The 9,649-nt window shown below is 47.3% G+C and overlaps 1 protein-coding gene across 1 annotated transcript; it reads left to right on the top strand.

Moving 5' to 3' along the window:
* Positions 1-915: 915 nt before the first annotated feature.
* SAMD1 (sterile alpha motif domain containing 1) lies at positions 916-8,778 on the top strand. The gene is made up of 5 exons (XM_063292512.1): positions 916-1,811; positions 3,191-3,566; positions 4,025-4,115; positions 5,462-5,570; positions 7,226-8,778. Exons 1-5 carry the CDS (start codon positions 1,095-1,097, stop codon positions 7,382-7,384), a joined length of 1,452 nt encoding a protein of 483 aa, XP_063148582.1. The 5' UTR covers positions 916-1,094; the 3' UTR covers positions 7,385-8,778.
* The last annotated feature ends 871 nt before the right edge of the window (positions 8,779-9,649 follow it).

Here is a 9,649-nt window from a genome sequence, read left to right as displayed (position 1 = left end):
ATTAGCTTATGCTTCAGTATATGATGCAAGGCCAGAAAACTCTGTTAGTTCAGTAAGCCATGGTTAAATTAATAATGGGTGAACACATACTTTCCAAGTAGATAGGAGCAGGATATAGAATTCAACATTGCAGTAATATCCTTATTTTTACAGAACCCTTCCCTTTTGTGATCATACTTATAATCAGAAACAAGTTGCAGCTTTTATTTTGTTACCTCCTCACACCAGGCTTCTGGGCCTTGGCCCTAAGGAAAAGTAATCAAAATGCAAGATAGAAAATGTGCTTCAGGTCTCTGAAATGAAGGCCACATTCACCAGAGAGGAAGGTGCAAACTTAAGGCAGATCTTTCTGTAAAGGATAGCCAGTTCCCCGCATCAACTGATCAGAGCTATAAGCCCATTCTTTGTCTATTTACTCCAAATTAAATCCCATTACATCCAGTGGTGGACTCTTTTGTGCATCGCCGAACATAACAGAAACTTCCGTGAAATAGGAAGTAACTATGACAGTAAGACGACATCAGGGCTGCCGAATCGGTTCGTCGTGTAGGAGGCGGGGGATAGATTTGTGATTTGTTATTTGGACTAATGAAGAAGGGCGTGGGACGAGAAAGCAAAGCACTGCAGAATAACGGCTAGGAGGAAAACTTCCCTTCTGCTTGCCTGCTAGAAGACATGGTGCAAACTCCTGCTGCTATAAATAGAACAGACTTGGACCTCTCTCGTAGGATTGGGACTGACTTTTGACGGAAGCGGCCTGAGAGCGCCTTTTCCCTCCGAGCGGCCGCTAAGGAAGCACGAGAATTCTCCTGCTCCACCTTAAGTCGCCAAGTGTAGGGAAGCTACGGGAGGCAACAGCGCCTCCTTAAGCGGCTGCGGGTCCCGCTCGGGCGGTGTTGGAGGCGGCGGCGCGTGCGGCTGGGGGAAGGGGAGGGAGGAGCTCGCGCTGCCCGGACCAGCCCGCGCGCCGCCGCTTCCAGCAAGCAGCAGCGCCTGCCGGGTGGAGGGTCCAGTTCGCGCCGTGCGGACAAGGACTGAGGCCAAGGCGGAGCGGCGCACGGGGGCAGCAAAGCCCCGGGGGAGGCGGCAACACCATGGCCGGCCCCCCGCCGCCGCCCCCGGGCCAGGAGGCGCCGCGCTACCAAGAGTGGATCTTAGACACCATCGACTCGCTGCGCTCGCGCAAGGCGCGCCCGGACCTGGAGCGCATCTGCCGCATGGTGCGCCGGCGGCACGGCCCGGAGCCGGAGCGCACCCGCGCCGAGCTGGAAAAGCTCATCCAGCAACGCGCCGTGCTCCGAGTCAGCTACAAGGGAAGCATCTCGTACCGCAACGCTGCGCGGGTCCAGCCTCCCCGGCGAGGTGGAGCGCCCGCCGCCAGTCCGGCGGCCCCGCAGCGGCCGGCCCGCACTTCCCCGCCCAGCGCTCCCGCCGCCACCGCGACGCCCCGGTCCTCCCAGCGTGCTGCGCCTCGCGCAGAGCCAGTCGCGCCGCCGCCGCCTCCGCCGCCGCCGCCGCCTCGTCGGACCGGACGGGAGCGACCGCCGCCACCCGCAGCCCAGGAGGAATCCTCCCCCGTTAGTCTGCGAGAGATTGTGCGCTACTTGGGCGGGGACGGCGCCGCGCCGGGGGGCGGCCGAGTGACTCGAGGCCGAGCACAGGGGCTGCTTCAGGAGGAGAGGCTGGAGAGAACCCGCTTGGGTGGCGGCGGCGGCGGCGGCGGCGGCGGCGGCAGCAACAGCGTCGCTTTGCCCAGGGCGGAGAGAGGCGCGCAGGCCCGGGCCCCCAACGCCAGACCATACAGGAACAAGGTGAGGGGACGCCGGGGCGCGCTCTGGGGGATGGGTTGGCAGCAGAGGGTGGCGGCGGCTATGTCTGGCGTGGGGCGAAGGGAACGCACCGACTGAGAACAGGTGAGGCTCTCCAGGAAGGAAACGGACCGATTTGAGTGCGCGCGCAGGGGGTGCCCGAAGGCTGGGGGGGGGAGGGGCGCCAGCGGGCGACAGAAAGCAGCCAGTTTTGGGGCGGGTGGACGGCGCCCAGCTCCCAGATGTTGTCAGTGTGGGCTCTCGGGCAGGTGTGCGTGTGTCTGGAAGGAAGAGTTGAGGGCAGCACCCAATCAAATCGTGTTGCACTGGAGGGGGCGCTAGGATTGGTGCGTGGTTTTAAACGGGGCAATATTCCCCCGTACATTTCTGAAGTATTCCAGGAAGATCAGGAGAGACTCTGGCTGGTTTTTGCCCGCCGGAGAACTTGAAGGTCGACTCTGGGGGCGGTGGGGGGAGGTGGCGGACGAATTCTTCCAACATATGAGGGTCCTTTCTTATCTCACCTGTGTGTGGTCCTTCCATAACATTAGTTTACTGCCATTGGTGTGCATTGGGCCCAGAACAGCGCCCCCTTCTACCCCTACCCCAGTCGTACCAGGCTCCATATAAACACAGAACAAAGAGTCAGTTTGTGCTTGACCTAAAGAATTCAGTAACTTCCAATAAAGTCAAGAGGTGGTGGGAGCAGTAGTGAATGAATGCAAACATGGGTAAGCTAAAGGTGGGGAGGAAAATAACATGTGGTGTGGGTTGGGAAGGTAATCATCTCAGAAATGTTATCCAATTCAGGGAGTAACCTTGTAATTACCAAGGAGGGATTAATATTACAGTTTAGGAAAAAGACCCTACCCCCTTTTGGTTCTTTTTTATTTCTGCAACCTTTAATTGATGAGAATGATCCGGGACTTTCATAAAACCTGGCAGGTGGAAAGATAGAGGAGGTGGTGGTTTAGTAGCACTAAATTCTCTATGGATTAGAAGTTTCCTGCTCCTATTTCAAGGAGTTTTTGAGCACATTACCGGAACACTGGAGACCTTTAAGAAGTTTCTCATCCCAACCTCAGTCTCATTGCATCAACTGCCCTCAGAAGTACTGTAACTGGGTTTATACAAGTGAGGGAAACCGAGACAGGATGGACAAAGAGGCTGTCTGCCAAGATGGCTTGGAAACTGCTTGGGTTTGGGAATGTATTATCAAAAGTAACTAACAGTGCAATGATGTAAGTGTCTCAAAAGTATTTGTACTTGCTCCCAGGTGATAATTCATCCATAGGTAAAGCCCCAACTTGTCATGAGGATGCCAGATTAAAATTTTTGTTTGCTTGTTTGCTGTTCTCATTTACTCTCTGTGGTGTTAATAGAAGGCAGGGGAGGAGGTCAAAGGCGAAGAAGACGAGGACGAAGAAGAAGAAGAGGATGAAGTCTCCACTATGTCTGAAGGCTCAGAAGTGGCACAAGATTATGAGGCCAGCAATTACAGCAGACCTGGGACAGGCCAGGTGAATGGGGACTGTAAGGACAGCAAGCATGGTGGGAAAGAGATCCCACCTGGCAGTGCCGCCCCCAGAGACCTGCGCTCCCTAGAGGAAACATCTTTGAACAAAGGATTGGAGCATTCTCAGCATGAAGGAAGTGAGCAATGTCACACAAAGGCCTCTTGGCCTGGAGAAAGTGCCTGTCACCATCTGGGAGGCAACAAGAAAGATGGCAGTGCCTATCAGCAACCAGACAGAGCAGGTATGGATCAGACAGGAAGAAGTAGCAGAAGATGGGGAAGTAGTCAACTAAGCTTGGCTTTTCTGGGAAACCTAGTAGATACTAAGGCCAAAGATCTGAGATTGGGATCATTTAAGATGCTAATAACTCTGTTATGGATTAAATGGTATTTTATGTAATGCATACGTACATCATATGTCAGTGTACATGTGCAGATCTGCAATAAATATGGAGGTCATTATTTAATTCATTATTAGTAACTATGAATTGGAGTTCTAGAGTAGGTTGGAACTGGAGCTGGGGCAAGTGAAAGGCAGGAATATGGTTAGATGGCATTGGCTATCTTGGGAATTGAAACTGGATAATAGCATTTTTCATGGCTTTTAAAGGGCCCCAAACACAGTTCAGTCCAATTCCAGTTATATTGATACAGAACAAGACCTATTCCTGTTTGTTTCTCTCCTCTGCTTCTCCTCCAGTGTCACCAGCTGTTGCAGGGGCTGATCCCTCTGTGCCCTCATCTCCTGGGAGACCTGGCATCCAGGCAGATGGGAGACCATTCAGTTGTGTGTAAGTTTTGTGCAGAGATCATAAACTGTTTCTTCAATGATACCCAGTTTATTTATGATAAGGAAGAAGCATATGCATTTGAACCCCTCCTTCACTATTACCACTTGTCTCTAGATTCTAGAAAAAGAGCAGACAGGCTTTTCAGCCATGAGTGCAGGTTGAAGATATCTCAAGGAGCTTGAGGACCTTGCTCATCCCTCCCTTGCTGTGTACTTTTGTAATGGTCACTGCTACCATACACTGGCTGGTTTTAGTGGCAGCAGCCCCAGGCATGTTAACATGCCATGCCTTGGAAGGGGAAACTGTTGTTTGAGTAGAAGATGGCCTGAAGAGGAGGAAGACTATATAGACCTCTTCAGCTGTTTTCTCTGTGCTGGTTGCTAGAGGAAGTGAGTCTCCTCCGCCTTTTAGATTGCAAAACAAGGGTTGTGAGGTTGAAATATCCTAATTGGGGTTGTTTTGTATGTTATCCTTAAAGTGTCATGCCATTTTAGTGCCTCTTAATGGGCTGTTTGCTTCCAGATGTTGGGAGAGACTAACCTGGCTTCAGTTCTCTGCACTCTGGTTTAAACTGTTTTACTGACCTCTATACTGGACTGTCTTTGCTGTTCAGAAACAGCATTTAATGCGGAGTCCAGCTGCAAACTTAACAACCATGGCTGGATGTTACAATTGTATTTACACCTGTATTGTGCTAACTGTGCCTTACCTTTTAGATATCATCATAGCTAAGGACCAGAGTATTTGGCCATTCTGCCTCCATATGTGCTTAACTACACATTGCCTCCTGTGGGCATTGTTGATGTGAAATGGGAAGCTGTGAGCAAGGAGGGTCTCCTCAGTCATTCCCAGTTGTGGAACTTTGACCCCAGAGAGATTTGCCTTGCACCTGCTTTCAGCTTCAGGACAATAACTTTTTATATTCCCAATGTTTTTAAGGCTATTACATGTAGTTGTCTGTTCTGTGATGCTGTTACAAATTTCTGATGTGTGGTGTGTAATTTTCTTAATTTTTACAATTTATTTAACTTATAAACTCTTCTGACAATGTGATTGAAAAATAATATAAAATATATGTATTGAATTAAAGAATCCATATCTTATCCATATCTGCAATAAATGCTATAGGATGGATTTAGACACCTACAGAAAGAAGCTGCACAATTGACTTGGGATGAATTCTTTCTCCTCGCCATTTGGATCCATGAGTGTATGTGCATACCCATGCACAAACGGTATCTCTGTATCAATCTGGTGCTGGTGAGGAATCTCTGGCTTCTCCTGAGGGTGGAGAAGAAGCCATGCAGGGCCTCTCACCAATGTTTCACTTTCTCCCCCTCCTCCAGCTCAGTGAAAGAGAAGCCTTCTGACCCAGTGGAATGGACTGTCAGTGACGTGGTGGATTATTTTACAGAAGCTGGGTTTGCTGAGCAAGCATCGGCCTTTCAGGAGCAGGTGAGAACCTGGGGATCCTGAGAAGAGGGTTTGGGGGATTATGTTTAAGCTAAAGTGCTTGTGAAATGGGCCCTAAAAGTCTTGGCCTCTTATTTTTGGTGGAGAAAGTGCTGGAACCATGTCTGGAGTTTAGTTCCCACTTGATTGGGGGAAATTGCTTTAAAAATCTGGGTAAAACTACATCCAAACTGCAGTTGCCCTATGGCTTTCTTTCATGTAGTGATTCTGTTTCCTACCCTTGTGATTCTCAGTGCCATTCCAGCCTCCCAATGCTTCAAGTGAACTACCTGCTTAAAAGTAACTATATACTGCATGAACATTGGTTTATCTCAGTAACAATATATGTCTTATGTTTTATTAAAAAAACCTCTCCTTTTAAAAAATGGTAAAACTGAGGTCAGAAGGAGGTCCCTCATTGGATGGAGGCCCTGCTGTCACTGGTGATCCTCTTTTTCATGACTAGTTTTCCTTGAGCTCATGCTGGGACAAGATCCTGGGGCCCATCACTGAAACAGGATGAAGGTGCTTTCAGAGAGCTTCCCATCCTCTTTTGCACCTCCTGATGACTTCAGCCCCCTAGGGTCATGCTTCCTAATTCTTTGCTATGGCCTAGACATTCCATATTATTTCCTATGCTCTTTGTTTAGACAGCTTTTTGGTGGCTTCAAAAATATAAATTTCAATTTGCATAAAGACTTCGTATTTTCTGAGAGCTTTAGGTCTTACTTCTACTTAACATTTGGTTGCTGGGCAATTAATCCATTTTGATGCTTAGGAATCATACTGATGTCCATCTGAATTCCACAGCAAGAAGACAGCAAGACTGATGATTGAATTTTACTTCCACACTGGCAAAGCCTGCCAGCACACATGGGGTACCTGGTTACTTTAAGAGCGGAGGAATAGGATGGCCAACACTGAGAAACAGCTAGGAAGTGTATGAGTGATTGGGCCTGAGTCAGCTGCCTTACTTTATCTAGTGGTAGGCTGGCCAAGCCAGTGCAGTTGGATAAGTTATTTTTAATTTTGTTATAAACATGTTTGAAATTAGCAAGTGGATAAAATATGAATACAGATAGTCCTCATTTAGCAACTGTTTGCAATTATGACGGTGATGAAAAAGTAACTTTACGACCAATCCTTGCATTTATGATCTTTGCAGTTCTGTAAAGCAAAAGAAAGCTGAAGTAAGATAACAGGCACTGTTGTGGTTTCATTTAGTGACCACTTTGCTTAACAACTGAGTTGCTGGTCCCAGTTGTGGTCACTAAAGGAGGACTACCTGTATATTGAAGGAGTAGTTGCAGGTCGTATCTATTGCTAGAACACATTTTCATTTGTAGTCCTGTACTAAGCAGAGTGATGGACTAGATGGCTTATAAAGTCCCTTCCAACTTAGGCTGTCTGTGATTCTGTATTTCCTCCTCCTGGCCCACAAACCAGTGAGACAGATGCATATGCGTAGCGCATGTGTGTATGCATGCCTGTATGTGTATATATATATATATATATATATGCTTTAATGCTGTTTTAATCAACCAGACTTAGAACTCTGTTCCTGCTTCATAGAAAGGAAGAAAAAACCTCTTCCTGCCACTCTGCTGTGCCTAATACCACTATGTGCTGTTTTTGTGTCCACCCCTCCCCCTCCCTAGGAGATCGATGGAAAGTCTCTGCTGCTGATGCAGCGCACCGATGTGCTTACGGGCCTCTCCATTCGCCTGGGACCTGCCCTCAAGATCTATGAGTATCACATCAAGGTCCTCCAGCAGTGCCACTTCGAAGAAGAGGAAAGTGACTCCTTCATGGGCTGAGGAGAACGGGCAAAGCCAGTGAGGGGAGGGGGAGAACGGGGTCTCTGCCAGCACTACTGTCTCAGCCATTTCAACCTCCCTCTGCCTCTGTGAAAGCAAGACAAGGTGGTGGGGGGATGGCAACGGCTTTGACCGTGTCTGGTGAGAGGAGGGAGGCAGAAATGGTGACCCAGCTTTTGTGGCCTCTCTGTCCCAGTTACCTGGTGATCCAGAAGCCTGAGGTTAGAGGGCTCCAAGCTCACTTTCTTCTCCCATCTTGTCTGTCTTACCTGACCCCAAGCTTTTCACTCACCATGGTGCATTGTCTGTTTGGGGGAAAGATGAGGCAATGTGGTTTTGCTCCTTTTCCTAATCTCACCTTAGCTGAAATAATTTATGCTTCAGCACCCAAACTGCTTCTCCCTCCCGTCTCCCCAACGGTAGCATTTGATAGCCCCAACCGCCCCTCCCTTGTTGCTGTGACCGGCAAGAAAGAGCTTGCTGGAGGTGTCAGGAGGTTTTAATCAAATAGCTTTTTATTCTCTTTTCTGTTCAGGTAGCCTTTTCTTCCAATTTTCATGGTTGTCGCCCAGAGTCAACTGCTTTTTATTATTTTTTCTTCCCCATTTTTTAAAAATATAAATATTTAAACCGAAAAAAACCACGATTTAGTATTCCCAGATATGTTAGCCCTCTAGAAAGGGCAATAGAACAGCTGAAATGACTGTATGTTTAAAGGGCAAAAGTGTGTGAGAGGGTTCCAAGTTTTGGGTTCTGCTCTAGGGAGAAGTGTCATCTGGTAATCAGGTTTTGGAAAGAAGAAAGCTGGTGGAGGTAGATTATATTCTGTCTAGTCCATAGATGGAAATAGACCTTCAGGGTTCCACCTCAATTTTCAGTATTGTAATCCGTGGGCATAAATGCGCGGTAACCTTTACATAATCACCAAAAATAAATGTAGGATTTATAGATGGGCTCTTTCCAGTGGGCAGAGTTATAACTGTATGCGTGTGTGTGCGTGTGTGTGTATTTTCACTAGCAGTGAGTGTTCTTATCTAGGGACTATAGTGGATCTTACCACCAGTGTTAATTAATGCTTTGGGGACATAGGAAAGGACAGGGAATTGAACCGGCCGGAGCTGTTTTTTCTCTTATCAGAACCCAGATGATGGCTTTCTTGTCCTTAGTATTGGCCTCCTCCTGTTTAAGCAGGCTAACCCCCAAAAGATAGCAATGGCAAGAGGAGAGTGTACAACACTAAGAATTATTCTTGGCAAACTTGTAAAATCAGTTGATGGAGGGGTGCTGGTGGGTGCATTATAGAACATTTCAGATTCTTGGTGGCTTTGAAGACACACTGTACTTAATGTTGGCTAGGAAACATCTGTTTTTTGCATTAAAAACAATGGGAACTTTATAGAGGATGCAGACAACTCTTTGGAATAGGGTCTTAAGACCATATACAGAACATCATTTCCTAGCACTCCTCCTTGGAGAATCATGAAAGATCACTTCAAAACTGATCTAAATTACGAATGTAAAGGGGATCTTACTGCGCATGAGAGTAAGTGGGAAAGTTTTATATCTGCTCTGTTCAGTTGTGCCCTAGGAACAGAAAACTACATAACTGCAAAGAGAGAAAAGGAGACTTCCATTTGCATACCAAGAAGAATGCAGATACGAGCACACTGAATTTTATGTTCTCAACATTTTCTTTGGACCCATGAGGGCTAGAAACTTATTGTTTGAACTTTGAAAGCAGAGGTTCTTGATGTTGTAGCACAGAAGTGCCTCAGGGGCTTAATACTGGCTGCACATTGCTCTCTATTGCACTAGGCCCTATTATTTTGTCCAGAGCTGGGAATAAAAAAACAAGATTCTTAAGTTCTAACAAGTCTTACCCCTTGTATTTTGTTTATTAGAAACTTGCTGTGCAAGAAGTAATACGCAATGCAGTGTAGGAAACAGAGTGGGTGACCCAGCAGCAGCTGGGGTGGCTTTTGGTCCTGCTCACTTCTTTTGGTAATAGATGTGGAGCTCTTTTGGTTCACTCTTCCTCATTCCAGACCAAATGAAAGGGGATGGCATTAATCTGCAGTAGGTAAACTGAAAAAAATGAAATGTATAGCTGGCCTGCTGTAGTGATCTGAAAGCTCAGTGAGGCCAAGATAGAATGAGAATTGTACTGGTGTGTCTTAAAAAGTTTAAGGAGCAGTTCAAGGTATAACTTCGCAATGAAAGACTAACAAGCTGATAGTAGCTTTGTGTAGATGCATACATGAATTT

This window comes from Candoia aspera, chromosome 2 (genome assembly GCF_035149785.1).
Source record: "Candoia aspera isolate rCanAsp1 chromosome 2, rCanAsp1.hap2, whole genome shotgun sequence".
Classification (NCBI taxonomy): Eukaryota; Metazoa; Chordata; class Lepidosauria; order Squamata; family Boidae; genus Candoia; species Candoia aspera.
The sequence above is the reverse complement of the archived record's forward strand: the minus strand, read 5'-3'. Positions and strand labels throughout refer to the sequence as shown.